Raw genomic sequence first — 25,416 nt, forward strand, 5'->3', positions numbered from 1 at the left:
TCACAATTATTACAATACAGGTGCACCTTTTTGCCGCTTATTGTTATTGTCATTAAATCTTATCTAGATATAGATAGGTAGGTAGCTACCTATTTTACTACCTAACCAAAAAAAAATAAAAAAAAATATTTACCTACTATAGTTTCCTTGTGCAGCCCCACTGCAGGCTCCGTGGTACGTAGTATTATTCCTTATTCTATGCTAATGGAACACCCCGGACACTTCATACAAACAACCTCGTTTTACACAGGCACCACACATTGACGTTATCGTACACGCGCATCTGTGTGTGTGACGTCTGACACCATACGATTCAAGTCTAAACTGTGTTCGAGGGGGTGAGGTAAACCTAGCTCAGACGCTGATGGGGGGCGGAGAGTTGCCACTCTGTACGTAGTATTATTATTCTTTATTCTATGCTAATGGTTAAAATTCAGTACCGGATGGCAACTCTCAGCGAACTCCAAGCCAAGCCTGGCCAAGTAGTTAATGCCATTTACAATTAAGTAGTCACATCTAAAAGAAGTTGACATCTAGGGTCAGGCAGCGTTTATAAAACTGCTAAATGCATACATTTAGTTAGTGTTCAACTCCCAGCCATGCTATAGATACCCAAAAGATGTCCCGCGGCCGGCGCCCTTGTTTCGTAGATTCTGCATACCTAGAACTATTAGGTACCTACCTATGTCTTCAGAGGCGGAGGATAGGAGTACGGCTTTAAAATAGACTACTCTGCGCGCCATCACACTCGCGTTAGATAGAGTACTGCGGGGCGGAAGGCAAGAGGGAACCCACAGCCCTATTTTTCCCTAAAAAGTAGCATGGAGATTGCTACACCGACAAGAGCGTGGTTCTTAAATTTTAATTAGTGATGTTGTGACCTATGTCTTGTCAATAAGTTTCATTAAAGTCCGTGGACGCTTGTGGCGCGGATTTTCGTTTTACGCCCAGTTTATCTTTAGTCTTCCTTTTTTGAATAAGACGTTACAGTTACAGTTAATTATGTGACCAGGAAAACCCTGTAAAAACGAATTAGGTAGGTATGTACGGTCACGACTCACGAGTACTAATATGTATACACTCTGAAACCATGTCACATTAACTTTTTTGACAAATTAAACCGTAAGTCTCATTAAATATGAAATATGATGGTGTGACAGGGTACTAAAGTGGGTATATGATATTGCTCATGACTGTATAATGTGCCTACTACAGACTTTCAAACACGTGTCTGAAACATATAAATACCTAGTAAGTAATGTCCCTTGTTCCTCGAATTCCGCTACTTCATACAGGCATGCTTATAGGCAGGATGCCGATTTTAGCGAAACGATTTTCCTTAAATTGTAGGGAAAGCCCTTTTCTGTTTACAAACTTACCGTATTTTACTCGTAATTGCTGAACAAATAATCCTTTCAATCTATTTTGCTGCTGCGGGGAATAACTACCTATTGAAAAAATTAAGGTTATACCTACAATCGATCTAACGGTAATCTGAACAGTCGAAATACATTGACTCTTCATGAATGGCGTGACGCAGCGAGAGGGGAGTCCCTATCGCGGCGCGTGCGCCGACTCACCGTCTCATTATAAATAGCGCGCGTTCGAAATTCAAATCATTTTTACTGAGCTCACCGCAGCGAGCGCACGTCTTTTCTAAACATTCCAAAACAACCTTTCAAAAATGAAAAAGTATTCGATAATCGGAAATAAGAAGAAAGTTACTATGGAGCTTAACCAGAGCAGGTTGAGGATCGTTGGAAATGCTTGTATAGTGCGTGTGGCCTACAACCATGGAGAGATTGAAGTAGTTGGTAACGACTGCCGGGTGGAAGTGACAGATAATTATGGAGTGATCAACTTGACTGGAGGCAGTGGTCTTGTGACTATAAGCAAGCGATGGAAAGGCGACCGAGTCCAACTGTGCGGGCCAAGCTGCCATCTGATGGTGGACGGAAAAGACAAGTCAGATACTTACGAAGCTCAGCTCTCCCCCTTCAGTAAGGACCTCGATGACGTCATCGAGTCCATCTTCTCGTTCGTCATGCGTTGATGTGAAAGGTCATTTGGACTTGGTTTTTGTGATGTGAACGAAGTTATTCGTTTTTTTTCGGGCCATTTGGTCAGCTCTAGTGACCGGATAGGAGATACCGTTTGTTTGCAGTTTTTATAACTGTTTTTTTATGTGTTGAGAAATAAAGATGTTTTAAAAGATTAATCTCATGTTTTTTACTAATTAAGTTTCTCATCTCTAGTCCATAGTAAGTAGTGATAGATACCACAGTGAAGCTTTATCTTAAAAAAAATATTAATTCCATTATAAAGTTGTTTGCGTTACTTTTATCTCATAGATTACAGTTAAAAACAGGTTATAACGTAGTGAAGTTTGGAATTGCCTACTTGAAATTTAATATCATCTCTACTTTCTTACTCACTTATATTTTCTATTTTAATACTATTCATAATTACATAACATAACATCACGCCTGTATCCGCGAAGGGGTAGGCAGAGGTGTGTATTAAACCTATACATCCACTTCTCGTTAGTTATGTTTATTATTTATTTATTTATTAAATCTTAATACTTACTAAAAATACAATTTCGATGCCCTGCAAAACTGTTTAAACAGTTTGTCTGCAGGAAAGAGTCTCTACTAATAATATGAACTTATATCTAATAGTCAATTGTAAGTAGGAGCACAGTGAATTTAACAATTAATAACATAAATTAGCTAAGACACGAGTCTAAAAGGTGTTGTTTAAGTATTTTTTTATAATTACTTCTATTTTATCCGCCGCCGAAGCGGCGGAAGCCGTTGGTCCCGACTATTAGCCGTAAAAAACCTCCACCAACCCGCATTGGAGCAGCGTGGTGGAGTATGCTCCATACCCCCTCCGGTTGATTGAGGGGAGGCCTGTGCCCAGCAGTGGGACGTATATAGGCTGTTTATGTTATGTTATGTATGTTTATTTTATATACATATGTATTGTAGGTAGGTAGTTACCTAGTAGCTATTACCTAATCTATGAAGTATTAGTACATGAAGTCCCGTACCCACCTAACAGGGGTCGAGCCACAAAAATACAATAGATAAACATTCCCTAGTGATATGTAGTTCTGTGCAATAAAGTATATTTGATTTGATTTGATTTGATAATAGAATACATAATAGTGCTTTTTTTGACGTAACTTATAATATACATGGCCGAAGTTAACAATCGAACATAGTCTTGTTACACCTGAATCGTATGGTGTCAGACGTCACACACACATATGCGCGTGTACGATAATGCTAATGTAGTGTCTTTGTAAAACGAGGTTATTTGTATGAAGTGTCCGGTGTGTAGTTATGTCTAAACTGGAACTGTTTCCGCGACTCACGCGATTCCAACTGTCCTCGTTGTGCAAGCGCAATTGTTCGGGGAAAAACATACATACCTATGTAACGCATCTATCCAAATCGCAACCAATCAGCTCGCGACACCAAACACTTCAGGATCCCGATACTGACCCCTGGCGTGGTCGACGATTTCCCTCAATTAGCGCTTATCGCGCCCAACTGGGCACTTTTATACGACGTGTATTTTTGGGTCCCGAACCTCAAAAAGAGAAACATCAGAACAGAAAATAGAGGAGAAACGGAATTCTTATAGCACCAATTTGTTTTTCTTTATATTTTATGCGCATCCCGGACTCTTCATACAAAAACATTGAACACGTACACACACACAAACGATTGAAGACTAAAGTAAGACCGGTTCAAAGTGTGCCGTTCTATACGTAGTATTATTCGTTATTCTATGACATAACATAAGCTCAAAGGCCAATCAAACTACAAGCGGATTTAGCTACGAATCATCAGAAGTTGATCTATAAGTTTGGTTGCGATTTCCTTTGTGGTGATGCTATAATTATAATAATTTGTAATAATGGTAAAAGGTATATTGTATATTCCTTTAGGGAAATACAAGTTATGTGACGCAGATTTTTTTTCCGGAATCGGAATATATTTCAGTATATTCCCTTATTTTATTACACTAACTTTCCGCCTTCCGCCCGCGACTGATTTCGTGGATTTCAGTTATCGCGCGCAGCACGTTTTTTCCACCCCCTTTTCATCCTTTTAGGGGGCAATTTCCGGAATAAAAACTATCATGGTCTTCTTTAGGTCGTAAACTATCTATCCACCAAGTTATATCTAAGTATATAAATCGCACTGGTAACAAACGGAATATTTAAAGTTAACAAAAATAAACATGCGAATGTGATTTAAGAATACTGTTTCCTTACTAATAAGAGAGTTGTTTTAAGAGAGGAAGGGATAGACCTAAGAGAACATTTATGAAACAAATAAAAGAGAAGGTGCAGGTCGTGGCGTATCAGGAGGTGAAGGATTTAGCGGAAAGAAGAGAGGAATGGCGATTACTCCACCGACAAGAGCGCAGCTCTTAAATAAAGAGAGAGACTTATTTAAAAGTATAAAGAAGTATTTTTTGTTGTTCATTTTAGTTTTTCCTGAAATTCTGTCAATGTAACGTTTTTCTCGAAAACATGACGGTTATAATAAAGCTCTCATAAATTTTTAAATCTAGTGAATGTCAGTAAAAACCAGAATAAAAAAAAGTAAGTAGCATAAATCTTTGCCTTGGATGATGTCCAAAATGTTTTCAGAAGTAAGTACTACAGTTTGAAGATCTCGGAACTATGACGAATATTATGTTTGTAAAGAAATGTGACTCAACGGGTTTTCGACGAGTAATGTCGATAAGATTGTGACTTGCATTGCACGGTTGAGTAACAGATCGGTACAGAGTCCTTTCCAGTTATCGTTAGTAAAACCTCGTAAGCGTTTTTTCCAAAATCACATTCTGATGTGGTTGGAGGAAAGCCTCCAACAAAACTTCGCAATAGTCAATTAAACAAGCTAGTTTCAATCCAGGTAAAAAACTACAAAAACATAATATAAGATCACGAGACTATCCCAATGGGATAGTCAAAGGTCACCAAACATCCTTCGCAAGATGAACTAACCACGCCGCACCGAACTTTCTGTTAGACCAACGTGTAAGGTGGTGAGCCGTAACGCCGTCTATAATGGTCGAGCCAACTGTGCTAGTGAAAGTTTTAACTCATTGGTGCACTATTCTATTCTATTCTCCCCGATTGAGAAGCAAGCTGGTGTACCACAGGACCACAGTGACTTATATATGCATTTAAATACATATTATCATAACACCTTTGTTAGGGTTCGTAATGTTTATTTTATTATTTAATTATTATTAGATTATATAACTTAATAACAGACGGAATAAAGCCGTGAATCTGTGTCACGACTTTATTATTTTTAATTTGGAACTGGTATATTATTTCATTTGTTTTCTTCTTTTTCGAACGGGAACGTTTTCCCGCCTTTTTAAAAGGCGGTGACGTGGAATTTTGTTCGGTTGCGGTAATCTGTTATGAAGAGTTGGAGAGTTAACATTGTTTATGAAAATATAACATTATTCAAGAGAATTGCTGAATTGTTTAATTACGACGAGTACTTACCTCCCCACCTGAGAGCAGTAGTATTATCACACCTTATGGTCATATGGTGGTCCGCCTATTTCGTTGGTCTAACAGAAAGCTCGGTGAGCTGTGGGTATTTAGTTCAACTTGTGATGGACGTACGTACCTCTGACTACCTCAATTGGATAAAATAGTCATGAGCACATGTATGAATGTATGTATTGGCTCAAGCAACAACATTTTATATTAGATTATGACAGATTATATCTACTAGTGTATGCAATCCCGAATCGAGATCGCTAATTTGAGATCCCGCGGAATTGGAAATATCAATCCGAAAATTTCGGGATCTCGTCATATTATGCTTCGGAATTGATCCCTAAAAATTAGACGAGATCGGGATTGCATTCCCTAATATGCACCTATCTAACAATACCACAGAAGTTGTCTAGCATTAGATTTAGCACACTTGGCACCTGTCCCGAATTTCTGAGTACGATCATTCGGTCACTTTTTTCGAGGAAATACTTTCATGATTTGTTCTTATCGTTTTTCACATCTGTTCTCTGAATTAGAATATTTAATACCTATGTTTCAAATATAAGTGGTATACAGGGTGTTAGTAACATCGTAACTAATACTGAGGGGGATGATTCAGTCCATGTTGATATTAACTCAGAATAATGAGCTGAATTTTCCCTCTCAGTATTCGTTGAAATATCACTTACACACGTACAAGTACGTACAGATAGCCATACAAGTACGTATCAGTGTTAGTGACACATGATTCAGACCATGATTCTGAGTTGATATCACATGGAATTTCCTGTCGGAAAATTTATGAAAATTTTAGTAATTTTTTAAAATTATTTTCAGTTACATACTTTTGCGACGGAAAATTCCACTTGAAATCAAACTCAGAATCCTGGTCTGAATCAACCCTCAATGTTTTCATTACAATGCCACTAACATCCCGTATAATAAAGTAAAAAATATAACTATAAATAATGTATACCTAAACCTAAGTAATTTTTCATTATCTAGAAATGACACAATCACTATGTCAGTCTCGCGTTCTATGTTTTTCATTCCAAACTTCAAAGCATGCGCATCGATACAGTAAATACCGGACATCGTCCCCTGGTGGACACAGGCTTCCCCCAAGGCTCACGACCAAGGCTCAAGGCTTTATTTAACAACTTATTTAGTAATAATTAAAATGTTGGTCTAGTAAAGTCCAGGGCTTGTCCTCCCCTATAAAGATTAAGCCATTCCGTGTCAGAAGGCAATTTAAACTGCTAGTTAACACATTCACAATAATTACACCACATCGCAGGTAACTGCCGAATATGACAGATTCGGGTGACCATGCGTTAAAAGAAATCTTTGGATATTCTTAGGTGTGTTGTAGAAGGCTTATATGGTAGCCCAGTTGCTAGAACGCTTGCCTCCCACTTTGAGGTCGCAGGTTCGAATCCAGCACAGGCCTAAACCAATGATTGTCGAATTTGGTTTCGAATGCATGTTTGGATCATAAATAATTATCACGTGCTCAGCGGTGAGGGAAAACATCGTGAGGAAACCCACATTCCCTAGAAATGCATTTTCGAAGGTATGTGACCTAACCTGTATTGGGCTGGTTTTCCCTTCGCGGGTTGGAGGGTCAGACAGGCAGTCGCTTCTGTAAAAAACCGGACCTGTTAAATCTTCAGGTTAGGCAAGCGGACCCTGTGAAAAACGGGGTAAGGCTAAGGTAGAGAAATGATGAGGTGTCTTTATTATTTTTTGCTACTTCTAGTTACATTGTGCTTATGTCATTGACACGTCACGTTGTACCAATTCCATGTATTTTATTCGATTACACTGTCGTTTTGCGAAATTTCCCTCATCTCATTAGGCATTACAGGCGTGTTTTTATGTATCCTTACTTACGTTAATGTATGGACAGGTCATATTTAATTTAAAAAAAAAAACTTTTTCATCCGCGGTATTTTTATTGTTTACAATACCTACTATTATTATTTTATACTGTGATACTTATAGGTTATTTCCTTTATCAGTTCGGAAACTTACATATTTATATCAGTTTAAGACGTTTGTACTTATATCATTTTATGTATTTAAATAAAAACGTAATGAATAGCTTAGTAATACAAGAAAGAAGGAACAAACAGACTTTACGTACTTATCCACCGACGTGTTATAAAAGACACAATCCCTCTGTCGGATTTTACGACATGCTTGGGAACACAAGCAGTTTGAATATAAAAATCTTTGATAAAATAATTATCAAAGTAATGTAACTGATTAATACAAAGTTATTTTTGAAGTGTTATAATATTAGTTACTAGCGACCCGCCCTGGCTTCGCTCGGGTGCAATGCTGAGGAAAAAATGAAATTATTTACGACATCACATTAAAAACTTCAAAAATAACAGTATTTCTCCACTATTTAATGGAAGTTATATACATATAAACCTTCCTTTTGAATCACTCTATCTATTAAAAAACCGCATCAAAATCCGTTGCGTAGTTTTAAAGATTTAAGCGTACATAGGGATATAGGGACAGAAAAAGCGACTTTGTTTTATACCATGTAGCGATTCTGTCATGTTGATCACGTTCGTAAGGGATTTATAATTAGTCAGTCATGAAGTCATAATAACATCCTTTGTAAAAAGTAATTTCATAATACCTATTTTCTATCTTGACTGCCTATTTCCGTATGTTCTCTCAATCTTATCTCACTATGCTGATTTTATCAGACTACGACAACTAAATATTAAAGTTCCATAAATAGGAATGTTATGCATAGATAAAGTACTTACGTTAATAATCTTACTAAAAGGTCTGCGGGCTTAGCACCGTAAGCGCGCGACTCTTTCTCGCCTCGACATACGTCACCCGTCACTTTCTCACAGTACTGCATAGAAAGAGACAGATGATCTCTGTCGCGGAGAGAAAGAGTCGCGTGTTCACGGTGCTAAGCCCGCTGTTATTAAGAATATTCATCAAATAATATTACTTATATTGGCTGGTGTAAAGTTTGAGGAATTCCAAATTCAAATTAATTTCACCTTAGCTTAGCTAAACCTCAACAAGTGGTTCATTTGTTTTTCAGTCTTTTGTTTTTCTTATAAATATAAATAATAAAAACAGAATTGCGCTGTTCATTTTCGATTGTTCTGAATCGAATATGCGGTTTAGAAACTTCAGGAACTTCAATTAGAAACTACGGAATATAATAAAGTAGGTACTTATATGTAAGTTTTTAAGTCCACTTCACCGTGGGAGTTTGTAATAAATTGATAACGTTATCAGTCCTACTATTATGATTATTCATCAAGTTCACGTTATCACGTAAATAAACGTAAAGTACGAGGCATGACGTCAGAGATAATTTATAGTGTTGGGTTTAAAATTACGCTTTAGTACTTAAGTACTTAAATAGAGCGGTTTGTATCAATGTTTTTATGTGTCTTGTATAAAAAGTGTATTATTGAAAATGCAAATAAAAAAATACTTGAACATATTTGTCATTTTTTTATCTAGTCTAATTTAATAACTAGTTTCCAGTTAACCGTTAAAACAATTATAATATAATAATAAATACACGTAAATAACATAAAACATAAACAGCCTATATAAGTCCCACTCAAAAATAAAATAAAATAAGTTTGTTTGGTGATGAATGCCACCGAAACGACAAGAAGAAGAAGTTTAGTTTTCAATCAATCAATCAATTAATAATACTTATCCGCTTTATTTTTCTTTCTTAGAACAGTTTACATTAACTTCCATTATGTATGTACGGACTTATGAGGGAGACAGGAACCCATACTACTTGTATGTGTAACAGCTCTTAGATAATAGCTCAGATGGGAGTGTAGTAAACGTTATATATACAAACGTTACTTACAAAAAATCTACAAACGCAAAAAATATCCTAGAATTAAAAATGTTCATGGTCTCCCTACTCCACTTGTTAGTGGTTATTAGGTAAATGGGTATGATACGTCGCGTCGGACTCCATAACATGCCCTGTATTTGATGTCACACTAACCACCTATTAAATTGGTCGTGAAATGGTTTGATATGGTACTGGTATGACCAGAATGGATGTCAGAATTTTATAAGTTGCCTATATTACATTTAACTACCTTCTTCTTCTTTGCGAGTCGATGGCGATCGATACTAAATTTTTGCTGACCAATAATTGGCCACGCTTACGGCATTGTCAGTGGCTTCGTAAAGGTCTTTAATAGTGCAGGTGTTAGGGCACTTAGGACAGCACAAAAGGTGAGCCATAGTTTGTGGTGATACTCCACACTCGCAATCATCAACCAGATATCCCCACCTGCAGAGATTATCCTTGCAGCGGCCAACCTGCCTAACACCACCTAACTACCTATACATAGCATTTTCATTTTTTTTTATTAGGGATAAAAAACAGTTATATGGGTTATATTTAAGATAATATTAGCCTAATAACTAAATGTATAACCAACTGGAATATCCACATATTACTATAATAGAAGCGGTAAATAGTGAGTCTACTACGGTGAGTTTAGACGGAAGCATGCACTCGTACACCACAACAACCAAAAAGAATTATAATATTATGAGCTTGAAAGTTTTTAAAAATGGATGTTAGATACACCTTCGCACAGAAACCATTGAATGGGCTTAATTTTTTTATTTTATTTATTTATTTAAGATACACCATCGGTATATACATAAAAATTACATGAATAAAATTCAACGAACAATGACTGTATGTTATACCATTACAGGCGTATACAACATTCAAGTTAGTTGATCAAACTATTAATGAAACTATTTAGTTGTCTTATAGTGAAAACCATATAAGCGTCTATTTCGGAAATCACTTCTAACTTCATTTGTCCTGTTTTGTCCCGCATTCTAAAAATCCTAGTTTGTCCCATATCACTATTGAAATTGTGTTTCGTCCCAAATCACAAGTATATTCAAGTATACAATGCAACATAGTAAATTAAAAAAATACTACTAAAGTATAAAATAAAAAAAAACCAAAAATATTAAACCTTATTTCTTATTATGCGATAGATTTTAAAGTCGGTTTACTTGTTTTCATTACTTAGTTATTTGTTGATTGTACAAAATGATAAGTCTGGCCAAAGCAAATTTAAAGCTTTATTAAAAAAAGGACGAAGCGGGAACAAAATGCTTAAAATTATATCTTGGAACGAAAGAAGCATATTGTTTGGGACGACCTAGGATTTCTTAATGTGGGACAAAATTTAAACCTCTAATGATTTCTTCTATGAAACCTAGATTTATTTCAATAGGTTTATTTTCAACTAGTCAAATCAGTTATTTTCTACTAAACGCCTTTTTTTTAAAGTGACTTATTATAGATTTTCCGCAGATGGCATTAACTAGTTGGCCGGAGAAAGCTACTCAACGCCAAAACACGAAATTACTATGGAAAAGCATACAGTACTGTAACGCCATAGAAAAACGTCATAAAATCGCTCTCTTGTTAAAAATTCATAAATAAGTTAAAAAGAAAAAGTTTAACATTAGTTTTATATCTGTCTTTATTAAGTAAGTATCAGAATTTCATAATTTATGTTGAACCTAGTACACGACCCAATTAATTTTGATCCGGGTAAACATTGAGACCTCAAATTGATCTGGATGGAAACTAGCTTGAATACGAGATTTTATTAATAAAATCAGCATGTCCGTCTTCGTATCAACAGTGGGTGCAAGTTGTCTCAGTCAGGAGAAGAAAAAAAAAAAGAAAAAAAAGTGAAGTGTGGTGAAGTTATTCACCTTAATCCAAATCATTTCCTGAATTCCGAGCATTATTGAAGCAATTCAGCTATTTGACGTTTGCAATTCATCTTAAAGTTGGCCATTTTACGACTTTCCATAGAGAACTGTCAAAATTGGGAATTCATGTTATGAATCGTAATATGATAGATAGATAGATAGATAGATATATTATTGAGCACAATGGACACAAAATACAGAGAAAAAATATAGAATATGAATTGAAATATGAAAATCCATAAGTGGCCATTTTACGATTTGCAATTCAATTCATAATAGAAATAATTTATGATTCATCAAAAGTGGCCTCTTAGCCCCCCTTACCACAAAACTGAGTGCGTGTACTTATTGTATGTAGTTCACACTTCTCTGTCCCACAGTACGACGAACGAGTGGATACTCTCGATTATTTGAAAACTGTCCATTTGCCATATGAGTTTGGTATCTACAAAACCCTAAACTGATAACAGTTTGTAGATGGATAACCCTGGAATTAGTGGAAAATTTTTTTTATCTATGGTTATGTACTGTACAGTTTTTTCCGCCATCTATATTTTTTTTTATGGAACGTCGCCTGGAAAGTCCCTCATACTTAGTCTCAGTGCGCGGTAAAAATTTGATCTGTCAAAAGTACGTAAGCTAGTGTTGTGACAGGCTTTTCGGCGGGAAACGGGAACGGGACAGTTGCTTTCTTCATTGAGTAATCTAAATAATTAATACGAAGTGGTGTTTTGTGGTTAATGATCGCATTAAGTTAGTCGGAAGACATTCGCGAGTGTTATTATATTGGAGTATTCAATAAACAAAGTGTATCTGCCTATTTTCGCTTCGTGCCGGGAAGCCGCTTCATAACTCAAAAGTTTATGCGGACTTTTGAGTTAATTCGTTTGGGGTTCGGAGTAGGAGTCTACTCCGAGGGTGGGGGCTTAGGTTTCATCATCATCACCTTTCATCATTTCATTAATCATCAAGAAAAAAAATACGTCAGACATGGCTGTATGGGCATAGTACCCTTTGCCTTACCCTTCGGGGAAAACCAAAACAAAAAAAAAATAGTTTTGTGACATTTATTAGCATAAAAAATAATAATAAAGTTTATTTAGGTAAAACCATAGCATACAATAGCATAGCATAGTGATGCATCATTCGATATTAAGTCGATCGATTCTGTTCTATCTAACATTAGGTACTTATATGAAAGAAAGTATCATAAAAACACATTTTCTCGTAATTAGTTTCGAGTTAAAGGTAACATATTTTTTTGCAAATTATTATACCTATTTAATCAGTTGGCACTGAAAAAAAAATATCCCCTTTATGATTATGACGTAGCGTGACTAAATACATGCGCGTGAGTTTTATTTTCATATACTTATCAACTGTTTTGTTGACTTGTTATGTTGCTACGTCACTTATCATTGATTGCTCTTGGTAATCAGGGACAACGTAATTGGTTATCAATTGGTTGATAGTGTCGATTGAACTAAGTACTTACTCGTTTAGCTGGTGTAGTTTAGTGTACTATCAAGTTGTACCTACTTATTAGTGTAGCTTTTTTTGTATATACTTAATATATTCAAATTCATAAATATCTTTATTTAGTAGGTAACATAGTTACACTTTAAATCGTCATATTTTACATAACCAACGTCTCATCCGCCTAAAGTTACTGCTGCTCCTCATAACCTATATAGCTGGGGAAAATAAGCTGCAAGAAAAACCTTGGCACAGGGCCCTAGACGTACTTTACGTGTTGAATGTTTTCCGTGTACATTATAGTTATGATCATTAAATAAATTATTAGATTATAGATTTTATTATCTTGTATCTAAGGCCTCTATCTTTATAATTTGTAGTTCGTCTGCCTATAGAAGTTACCATACATATCGCTGATAAACACGCAGATAATGACGCATCGATTCAATTCCTCTAAAAAAATTACAATTGTCAAGTAGGTGCCTAAAACTGTTATTGATACTATTATTGATATCTGAGATTTACTAACTCATGTGTTTCTGTCTGTTTGTTCTTAGGTTACACTCTATCGATCATTTGGCCTAAACTTCTGGAGCTCCTGTACACTGAAAATGTATATTTCCTAACCCTGACGCTGGCAGAATTGTCCCTGTCGACAGAAGCCATTTAGGAGAAAAAAAATCTGAGATTGAAACTATCATTCAGGTTATCATTGAATTGATAGGCAGTTCAGTGTCTAGTGAGATACTGATTTAGACAAGTAGCCACGCCTAAGTGTAGAATAAGTCAAATGAAAAAGAACTAGGCCACAGGCTTTATAATAACAGTCCAAACGCGTGCCAAAACTAGTCCCCTGTTGTATAATTTTGGCCACAACCTAAAATCAACCCTAAAAACCGTCACTCGTCAATGAGCACTCCCAAATAACCCGCACCTTCCCCACGGGAGCTCTGTTGCCTAATGAAAAAACATCAAATTCCATTATTGATGAAGTACCAAAACTTTAATAGGGTTAAATACTGATATTTTTGGGTCTGAATTTGCGAATTTTGAAGTTTATTTAGTTAAGTAGTTAATGATTTTGATCTATTCCATTTAAGTTATCGTGAATTTAGGGATTCTATTTAGGTATGACTCTTGGAGACAAGAAAGGAATTCTAGTTTTGGAACTCAGTAGATCAAGCTTGCATTAGATTATAATTAATACACATAATAACGGGTTCTTACCGCGTTTGACGGGATGGCAGTCATCCCGTGATCATGGCACTTGCAACAGTGTCGAAATATCGGGAGTCTCATATCCCTATTTCAAACGCGGTAAGAACCCGTTATTATGTGTTTTAATTATGATAATAACCGCGTAAACCTAAAACAATTGCATTAGATTGCTACAAAATATACGCAATACGGATTTTTCTGCCTGTAGCTGACTCTATTTGCGCTAATCAGGAGTTTGGAGCTACATTTGTAAAATTAGAGTCTCACATGTTTTTACAAAGGCACAAAAGGTGACAAAACCCTCAATAATATTACATACTTACTTACCTAATAAAATTGCAATATTTTAAAAAAATACCAGTACAATATCGACGTCGTCACACGTCGGTTTTAACGCCTGTACTTCACGACATTCCCTAGGGACGAGCAGTTTATTAATCAGAAATAATAATTCACTGGTAATGTACGGTCGAAGCGCGTGTAACTGATAAACATCTCCACGCCAAAGGGTTGCAGACCGGTTACATGAGTAACGAGTTTAACACTTATTTAAAAGGACAGTTTACTACTTTCAGTTTTCCTCAATTTGTTGATACATATTAAAGTTGCAAAAGGAAAACTAATGAAATGGGAATTGAAGATGAATGTTATACAGTGCTAAATCGATTGGCTAAGATCGTCTCTTAGCCATACTTTTACGTACTTTGTCACAATAATTTACATGACTCATCATTGTCCATCTTAGGACATTATGAAGTAAGGCTACAAATTGTTGACTGGGAGTCTATAGCTTTGCCCATATCGATAGGGACTGTAGGCGTGCCTATGTAGTTGTATCTGTCGTGGTGTCCAAAAAATTGTAACATAACATAACATAGATAGATAAATAAGGCAGAGGTGTAGATACAGTAATATACGCCCACTCTTCGCCAGCTATGTTTAATTCCGTTATAATAGGGGGCGAGCCTACAGCGGCACAAATCTTAGAAAACACAATTATATGATCGAGACATGACGTCAAACTCATACCGTCAAATTAATTTACGCGTTCTGCAAATAGGGCTTTCACGGATTTAAAAAATGCATAATTTGTATTTGGACTAAACTGACCAACATTTTGTAACCGACTCTACATAGATTTTTAATCCACACATCGCGGTCCCTAAGCACCTTAGCACTCAGGTAGCGAAAGAGTTACTTTTTTAATTAAACTAATCAGTTAATTCATTAAGGTGTGGTCGACGGTTAAATGGTGATTACTACTTGAGGTTTGGTTATCGAGCTTCATATATCACAGGGTAGAAGCTCCCTTGAGAAAAGGAAGGCAGTTTTAAAGGCCCGCCTATGATGGAAATCTGTCTGTTTGGTTTTAACAGGTGCTTTCGTAGCTTCTTCTTTTATGTATGATTGTTTTACATCGTAGGGATATCATAATTATTATATAAGATCAATATGGGCCTCTTCAAGGCAAGAGTGAATAAGCACTTTATAGGTAAGCACGTTCCAGCGTCTACCATAATATTGTGCCTATCATTCGTAAAAAAAGAGATGTCCCGAATAGTGAATTCACAGAATAACCGAAATTTATACAGTTTGACTATTACTGAACGGAACGTTTGGCTGAAATGTTCGGATCATTGGCTCTATGCGTCTAGTTGCTTTTGTCAAAACTCGTGTAGATACATATAACAAGTTTTATGATAGCGAATCTAAAGCCACAATAAATTATATATTTTTTTTACTTGACATTGATTTGCCTCAGATGGAATTAATTGTAATTCTTGCACAGATACATATACTTATCGGCAAATTGAGTACAGGAAATAAAAATACCTGCGAAGATAACCTTGTTTCCAATTTGCCGATCAAAGGTCAATAGCAGAACTGGGGCTTCGTCATTTTGATTTGATTAGTCAAGGTTTCTGTACAGCATACGTTGTGCATAGGTACATAGTGTATGATGACTAGCTTACATTATAAATTTCAGCTTTCCAAGACATCTGAATGTACTTACCTTATAAATTATGATGATCGTTAGTCAGTCAGTGTGACAGAGAATCAGTGAGTGTCAAAATCGGGGCTTTTTACATAACAATAAAATATAAAGTATGCTATGCATTTGAAACTTTATATATTTAATAAGTCTATTGTCGATTATGTATCCTGAGAATTTATGTTTATCTGGTATAATCCAAAACTGAGTTATGAGGGTTCAAAAATAGACGAAACGTTTCGAGAAAAAGTATGTAGTGTCCTGCTCTTGTGCTTCGCTTAGCTAGTCTTGGCGGGGGCACTCCCGTGCCCCCAGATAGATATGTAGGTACCTTAATGTGTTTTTTTTTGTAGTACGAAATGATAACCATAAGTACCTATTTAATCATAATAATGATAATCATAATGTAATCATTTTTGTTCATAACTTTGTTACACGTCAAATACATACCGTAACATACCGATGACCGTTACGTACTAAACAAAAACCTCTTTTAAATCCAATATTTAGGCTATTATATTTCACTTTAGTATTAACTAGTATTAGTATTAACTAAAGTGAAAAACAATAGCCAAATAGAATTTAAAATAAGTACTTTCTAAGCCGATTTAAAATACTGTTGTCTTGTCAAAATTATTAATACTAAATCTATAATCAGCATGTGAATATTGCGCAACTTTCCAATGTAGGTATATGTGTAAGTAGGTCGATAGATTTCAAAAAATGAAGCTATCTCATCTAGTTTTACTTCTCTTTAGCCTCGTGTAAATTAATTTGGCTGGCTGACAAAACTGTCTGGTGAGACAATGTGTACGCAAAATTGGCCGCGCTATGCAAGCGGTTCCATGGTGTAACGGTTAGCACTCTGGACTCTGAATCCAGCGATCCGAGTTCAAATCTCGGTGGAACCTGACTTTTGTTAATTTCATTTGTTTTCTCTAATTCTTCCAGATTATATGAATTGGACATGATTGATTGATTGGATATGTAAGTATAATGGTTTTTGTAGCAGTGATGCCATAATTTGAAAAATATTTAGCAGCTATTTTATTTTCAAAATAATTTTAATTGTAAAAGTTTCTACATCTAGAGAAGATTACAATTGTCTATCTTATTGTTATTACTTACACATTAAAATCTGTCTGTTAGCTGCAAAGTGTCTTATAGACACCTTGTGGCTCTGCCCACCACGAATTGAACGCGGCGTGACTGAAGTATGTATGTAATATTAATATTGTTTTTAATTATGATTAGAAGTGTTATTTATTCTTTATTTACTTATTTAGGTACACGTACAGCAATACATAAGTTTTTATAGACAGCATTATTAAAATTATAACGGCCTCTGTGGTCCAGTGGTTGAGCGTTGAACTCACGATTAGGAGGACGTACCATAAAAATTACTTTATGATCCCTACTTTGGTTAGGACATTACAGATGCTTCAGAAGGCACGTTAAGCCGTTGGTCCCGGTTACTACTTACTGATGTAAGTGTGTGGTTGTTCCATGAGCCATGTCAGGTGCATTTGGTGGCTCAATAATAACTCTGACACCAGGGTTGATGAGGTTGGTAATTCACCTCACACCCACACGATCGAAGAGGATAAAAATTATAATGTGGTATATATATAGCATTTACCGTAAATGAACAAACAATAAACAGCAAGTGTTGACCAACAGATAGTCTCCTGACCTTGGGCCTTAGCCAAGTGGCAAATGATTATGACGATCGAGAGTGACAGTGATAAAAAATACATTGTTTTAAGTTTACGCGGTTATTATCATAATTAAAGCACATAATAACGGGTTCTTACCGCGTTTAAATGGGGATATGGGTATGGGTATGGGTGGTGGGGGTAATATCGGGAGTCTCATATCCCCATTTAAACGCGGTAAGAACCCGTTATTATGTGCTTTAATTAGTGATAAAAAATGGTGATTGGCATGTCACCTTATTGCAATCCTGAACATTTTTACCACTGTCATTGTCGATTGTTCCGGGTGAGAGCCCTCAGCGGTCCCCATTTGTCCGGCCAAGTGGTTAATACAATTCGATTTAGGCATATTAGGGCTAATTCTCATTATGGCAACCGACTCGCAAATGGACTACTTCTCATTATGGCAACTTCTTATTTTGGCTACTTCTCATTTTGGCTACTTCTCACTTGGGCTTCTTCTCACTAGGGCTACTTCTCATTAGGGCTACTTCTGAAATTTCGGGAATGTTTATTGAAATTTGTGTCAAAAAAAAGCTGTCTATTGTCATAATCGTTTGTACCTTCGCTGCAGTCCCTTGTATGTCTCACAACATTGAAAATAATACTCACATAAACAGCCTATATACGTTTCCACTGCTGGGCACAGGCGTCCCCTCAATCAACCGGAGGGGGTAACCGGGGGGGGGGGGGGGGGAAATAATACTTGTGGGGCTAAAATGGCCACATCGAAGCAATGCGTCTAAAAATGCAATATTATACATTATACATACAAAAGTAGGTAAGTGCGCAATGCAAACAAATGTCAAATTGCAATATTGCTTTTTTAGATGAATTGTTTCGCCGTGGGCTTTTTAACCCCCCTGCCGGGTCTGTATGACAACCGCCCCGCGCGCGGTGCGAATTATATCGAGGCCTTCGACCAATAGCCGATTGACGTCAATCTACGTGGATAACATTCGCATCGGTCCAAGCGCTCGATATACTTAACCCGCGCCGCGCGCAGCGTGGTTGTCATGCAGACTCGGCTGGTCTACTCATATGCATAATATGTGTGTGAACTGAACATCCTACTTCCGACGTCGAAGTGTAATAAACATATGACCTTTCACGAGTTCAATTGATAATCAGAAAGTACGTCAAATAACAATCTTTGTGGTATGAAGGTGAAAAATAGTAAAGGCCAAAGTTCGACTGTCTACGCAAGATATACTAGGACAGAAGTAAAAATGAGGCGGTATTTATGGATTGCGTTGGTTTAGAAGCTTGATTTTTTACAGCTTCTAGGGACCACACGGCCTCCGTGATCCAGCGTTGTGCTCACGATCTGGAGGTCCCGGGTTCGAATCCCGGTGGAGAAAAATCATAAAAATCACTTTGTGATCCCTAGTTTGGTTAGGACATTACAAGCTAATCACCTGTAATCAAAATTAAGATGATCCGTGCTTCGGAAGGCACGTTAAGCCGTTGGTCCCAGTTACTACTTACTGATGTAAGTAAGTAATAGTTACATGAGCCATGTCAGGGGCCTTTGGTGGCTCAATAATAACTCTGACACCACGGTTGATGAGGTTGATAATCCACCTCACCTCATACTACTACTACTACTTACTATACTTCGTCACTTTATCAAACGGTTCCATGGTGTAATGGTTAGCACTCTGGACTTTGAATCCAGCGATCCGAGTTCAAATCTCGGTGGAACCTGACTTTTGGTATTTTGAAAAAATAAAAAAAAGCAAACTGTAAAGCAATATAAATGAAAATGGAAAATAAATTTTTTGCCTTGTTTTTAATGGAAAAGATTTATGTTTTTGTACATGACATGTAGGTATTAAAAAAGTTGCTACCTTCTTCAATCATTCTAAAAAGGCGGTTTGACTTGACCGACATCTGACAATTTTTTTGGGTGGTCTATACCGGTTATAAAGATACTTTTACAATTTGTCAATGGAGGCTATTTTTTTTATGCTGCCAGCCTGTTGGGCACTTGCCTCGATGTGACGCATTGGAGGAAGTGTTTTATTTATAAGATGTGTTTGTTTTGTTTTTAATTGTGGTGATTAAATGTATTTTAGCAATTATTTCAATGTATCTTGCATTTCAAGTATTTACTAGGTAATGGCAAACAACAAATGACATCAAAGTAGAAAGAATGACGACACTCGAGTGGCGCTAGTGTGGGGATTCTCTTAGGATAACCTAGTCAAATGAGCTACTTTTTAGGAAACATATTTGGTTTTATCGTGACTTATTGTAGATTTGTCGCAGATGGCATTAACTACTTGGCCGGACAAATGGGGAGCGCTGAAGGCTCTCACCCGGTACAACGTTTAAGACAACAGGCCTGAGGGTGCCCAGTTGGGCGCGAACCTCGGCTCAGGGCGTCGTCAGAAAAGAAAAATAGCGATAAGCACTGATTGAGGGAAATCGTCGACCACGCCGGTGGGGTCGGTATCGGGGTCCTGAAGTGTTTGGTGTCGCGAGCTGATTGGCTGTTTACGAAATATCAAAACGATACATTTCTATGGAATTTGTTTAGAACTACATACGTAAGAATGGTTTTTTATTTTGGAAAATGTAATTCTATAGTCTCTGCTTACCCCGGTGGGAAATAGGCGTGAGTTTATGTATGTATGTATGTACATACGTATGACGTCATAGGTATATGAACGTGGTCAAATGTTGTACTCTTTGATAAGTAAGTACTTAATTCGTTTGTTTTTCGAGATTTCGTTTTTCGTGTTTTCGAATAATTATATACCCCGAGTAATAAGAATAGGTGATCACGTGAGGTCTCAACAGCGCCATCTATATTATTTTCGAGGAACGTAGCCTGGAAAGTCTCTCATTGTTTTGTCTTAGGGTGGTATTAATAAACGAATCTCAGCTGAGACTGCCCCCAAGATCGTGCTCAAGTCCCTGTTTTATATGAGAACTGTCACATTGACATGATTGTTAGCGACACGAATTGCCATGTAATTATTTTAAAATAAAGCGGCAAGTATTTGGTGCGGGCAACCGACTCGGCGCTAGATGGCGCTCGCCGCGCCTGCGCGTCACTTCTTTTCGATTTTTTAAAATCTCTCTCTGGCTAACCTCTACGCCGCGAACCACGCTCTTCGGTTGCTCACACGCAAAAGCCATTTTATAGCGATCGACAAGTGTTTTTTCTGTTTTCCCCTCCTATATATAACAATGATCTTGAGGGCAGTCTCGAAGCTGAGTTTAGTTTATTAATACCACCCTTAGAGAATCACAATACAGATAAGGTTGACTACTAACGTACCACGATTAACCTAAGAACTTAAAACAGAAACAACAAATAAATTTAAATAAATACCCAATTCGGACTATCCATTTTATTCTTCTCTTCTTCTTCTTATCGTGTGGGTTGTGAGTTGGAATACTAGCCTCATCAACCCTAGTGTCAGAGTTATTATTGAGCCGCCAAAGGCCCTTTGACATGGCTCATGTAGCGATTACTCACTTACATCAGTAAATAGTGACCGGGACCAACGGCTTAACGTGCCTTCCGAACCACGGATCATCTTACTTTCGGACAATCAGGTGATCAGCCTGTAATTTCCTAACCAAACTAGGGATCACTAAGTGATTTTTGTCATATGTCCTCACCGGGATTCGAACCCGGGGCCTCCGGATCGTGAGCCCAACGCTCAACCACTGGACCGCGGAGGCCGTTTATCCATTTTGCTCAATTTAATGTACCACCTTCCTAACACGTCCACCGTAGATGCGTCAAGAGTAACCATAAATTTTGCACAAGTAGTGAACAGTCCCAAGATACCGCGTTTAACCCGTATTGTAACTTGATAAGATATTTATTGACGGGAATTCGAGAAATACAAAATGGCCGCTCTTCCCGACGTCGCTATAACGCGCACGTCCACTGGCATTCTACATTTTTATTTTGTCAATATTTAATGTGATGCCCGGAAGGTGTGGTATACATGAGAGGATTGACAAAGTTATGTGTAGAGATATTTTAAAGTGGAATGAGTAGAACGGAGATGACCAAGCGGCAAATGATGATTGTTTTAACAGTCATAACATGCCGTTGGGCGCGACATGGAAGTAGATTAAAATATCACTTCCATCAACATCATCTCCATAGCGTCATGCCGTTTTGATGGACTAAACTTATTTATTTATTTGTACACAGTAAAACAGACACGGAATATACAATAAAACAGACAGTACAGGTAAGCTTATCTCTAAACAAAGAGAGGGCAATTACACCGAATTACGTATGGCAACCAACTCCGGCTTCCAATTGTGTGGCCAAATATTCAACACCGTTTCAAGAGCAAATCTTAATTTTTAGGAATCACCATGGAAGATGGCTGATCACCATTGACGGTAGACATGACCATACGTTGCTCTACTTAATAGCATTTTGAAGAACCTTATATTATAAATATTGTACCCATAGTTGTTAAGTTGACTGGTACAAAAAAATCATATTTACTTTACTTATTTTTTTTACTTCAGAGAGAGCCCATTCCCCATTCTACAGATACTTAGAGGAAGGTTTTTTGTCACATACGGCTTTAACTACTTGGTCGAACAAATGAGCAGCGCTGAGCGCTTTTGCCTGGAATTGAGGAAGAAATGAACGTGGTTTTTACTCAAAATATTTCAAGGCACATCCCCAGTCGTCAGAGAACCCATTCCAGAGGAAGGTATTTTTTGACGCATTTTGGCTTTTACTACTTGGCTGGACCAATTGGGAGCGCTGAGTGCTCTCGCCCGGGATTGAGGAAGGAATGAACGTGGTTTTTATACAAAATATCTCAAGACGTATCCCCAGTCGTCACCCAGTATGTCGTCTAAGTATAAGTCCCGAACTCGCGTTCACGGGCATACATTTGCGGCGGCGCTTAGCGACCGTTGTAAAATATTGTTTTTTGCCAATATCTGAACAGGGAGACATTTACAACTAGAGCTTGGTGGACAAAAGCCTGCGTTAGAAAGTTTATTTTTCTTTATACCTGCAGTGAACTGGCTTTAAGTACTGTGTTCCTATTTTGAAAAAAAACACGGCTTAAATGGACATTTCAAAACACCTCGTTTTATACAGACACTACACATTGACGTTATCGTACACGCGCATCTGTGTGTGACGTCTGACGCCCTAAAGACTAAAGTGTTTAAAGTAAGACCGAGAGGGGTGAGGTAAACCTAGCTCAGCTGCTGGTGGGGAGCGGAGAGTCAGTAGGTAACATAGTTACACTTGAATCGTCAATTTTTACATAAAGAACGTCGCATCCGCAAAAACTACTTACTGCAACTTCTCACAACCTGTACAGCCTATGATAGAGGTATAGTTTCTCACGGCAATAAATACTTGTAACTATTAAACTAATAAGAGGGACCAAATTGTATAAGAACACTATTCGTGATAAGATAAATATAAGAACACAGGGTATATTTTCTGGTTACCTGTAGTACAAGGGAAATCCTACAAACACCAGCTTACAAGCACCAGCTTCCTTAAAATACACTTGTATCGTATCACCATGTTAGCGTAGGTACTAAGACATTTTTGTTTTATGTTTTTAAGTGGAGAAATAAACCTTTTATTATATGCACAACAGGCAGTCTTATTCCGTGTCCAGAAATTTCTTCCAGGCAACCTTTAGGTGCAGGTAAAAACCACCCTGCCCAGCCTGCTGACAACGATTATTGACTTACGGACCTACCGTCTAGTGCAAATATCCAGTTAGAAGTCACTTAAGTTGGCGACATACATATGTTGTAACTGGATTTTGGCAAAAGACAAAAGTTTCTGAGGTATTTTTAACTTCCGTTGTTCAAAAAACTACCCACGTGCCTTATAAGCATTTCAAATCTAAATATATAAAAGGAGAAACAGACTGACTGACATATCAACGCACAGCCTAATCGGCTACACTTGAAATTTGGAAGGGACGTAGCTTAGGTACCGTAGAGGTGCACTAAGAAAGGAATTCCCGGAATTCCCACGGGAACGGGAATTAGCGGGAAAATCCTTTTGTATGAAAAATCTAAACCACTTAAGGTAGACTCTTGAAATTTGGCATGCAGGTACCTTAGTTAACTTAAAGCTTAGTTGCAACAGGATATTGCAAAATTCCCACGGAAACGGGAGTTAGCGGGAAAAAAAAATTGTATGAAAAAATCTAAACTGCATAAGTTAGATGCTTGCAATTTGATATGCACTCCCACACACACAAAGATCTCTCTTTTATAACCTGCCACGCGGACGAAGTCGCGGGCAGAAGCTAGTATTAAAATAAACTTAATGCTTCTTATGTTTTTTGTGCAAAGCTCTTAGACTAACAGCAAAAGCTAGGTGGCAATATGAAATATACAAGCGCACACCTCCCCGCTCATATTCCGCATCCGATCACATATTGATTGATGTTGTGAATATTTTAGACTAACTCTTTTCTAAGTGCAACTTGTGTTACCTTGGGTACCTAACCTACTGGATTATGCAGGACAGGATACAATAAAACTTTTTTTCGAATATTCTGAAATACTGAGTAAGATATAAGATTGTGGTTGATATTGTAAGTTCGGATGTTGTCTATTTCCTTGGTATTTTTAGTAATCAATGTTAAAAAAAAAATCTCTTCTCCTATCACTTATTATTTTGTGATCCCTAGTTTGGTTAGAACATTACAAGCTGATCACCTGAGTGTCCAAAAGTAAGATGATCCGTGCTTTGGAAGGCACGTTAAACTGTTGGTTTCGGTTACCTACATACTGATGTAAGTGTCAGGGGCCCTTGCCGGCTCAATAATAACCCTGACACCAGGGTTGATGAGGTCGGTAATTCACCTCACAACCCACACGATAGAAGATTTTTTTTTTATAAGACTGACACGAGTCATTATCTCCCTAGTGTTATTTAATTTCCGCCTACCTAATTTGAAGATTTGATAGGCCCGGTTTTTCCAAGCTGAAGATGACATAAATGCTGGAGTTTTTATGACATTTTCCATCAAACTGTTTAGACATTTTGTAATTGTAATTATTATTGCACGATAAAATTCTGAATAACATCGAAATCAATGTTTACTGTAATTACTAAGAAAAGTAATAAATTAATAGGTGTATTAATGGAAAAATATGTGACGTCTTTATTGACACAAGTGCAGTTTACTATTGGTACGGTCACGAGTACTAATATGTATACACTTTGATACCATATCACATTAACTTTTTTGACATACTAAACTGTAAGTCTCATTAAATGTCAAATATGATAGCGCGACAGGGTTCTAAAGTGGGTACATGATATTGCTCATGACTATACAACGATACTAAACAAAAATACCTACGTCACTAAGTAATTAAAATTAATTTGGTGTCTGCAGGCGTCTGTAGGTATTATAAAATGGTGCTAATTCCTGCAGACACCAACTTAATTGTAATTAATTTGACAGTTCTAAAAGTAACTCTACGTATCTCTGTCTGCTAACAGCTTTAGAGCTCAGATACGACAAAACACTTCGTTTTACACAGACACTACACATTGACGTTACTGTATACGCGCATTCTGTATGTGTGACGTCTGACACCTATACGATTGAAGACTAAAGTAAGACCGAGGGGGTGAGGTAAACTTAGTTTGGTCGCTAGTGGGGAGCGGAGAGTTGAAGTATTATTCCTTACAA

The 25,416-nt window shown here is 37.1% G+C and overlaps 1 protein-coding gene and 2 non-coding genes across 3 annotated transcripts; all 3 read left to right on the forward strand.

The window, feature by feature from the left end:
- The first annotated feature begins 1,608 nt into the window (after positions 1 to 1,608).
- Positions 1,609 to 2,219, forward strand: LOC126371120 (uncharacterized). Its single transcript, XM_050016336.1, has one exon. It carries the CDS (start codon positions 1,685 to 1,687, stop codon positions 2,051 to 2,053), a length of 369 nt encoding a protein of 122 aa, XP_049872293.1. The 5' UTR covers positions 1,609 to 1,684; the 3' UTR covers positions 2,054 to 2,219.
- A 14,636-nt stretch (positions 2,220 to 16,855) lies between these two features.
- Trnaq-cug (transfer RNA glutamine (anticodon CUG)) lies at positions 16,856 to 16,927 on the forward strand. The gene has a single exon. It is a non-coding gene; the product is annotated as a tRNA-Gln (tRNA).
- A 2,439-nt stretch (positions 16,928 to 19,366) lies between these two features.
- On the forward strand, positions 19,367 to 19,438 carry Trnaq-uug (transfer RNA glutamine (anticodon UUG)). Its single transcript has one exon. It is a non-coding gene; the product is annotated as a tRNA-Gln (tRNA).
- Positions 19,439 to 25,416: the final 5,978 nt, after the last annotated feature.

Source organism: Pectinophora gossypiella, chromosome 1 (genome assembly GCF_024362695.1).
Source record: "Pectinophora gossypiella chromosome 1, ilPecGoss1.1, whole genome shotgun sequence".
NCBI classification, from domain to species: domain Eukaryota; kingdom Metazoa; phylum Arthropoda; class Insecta; order Lepidoptera; family Gelechiidae; genus Pectinophora; species Pectinophora gossypiella.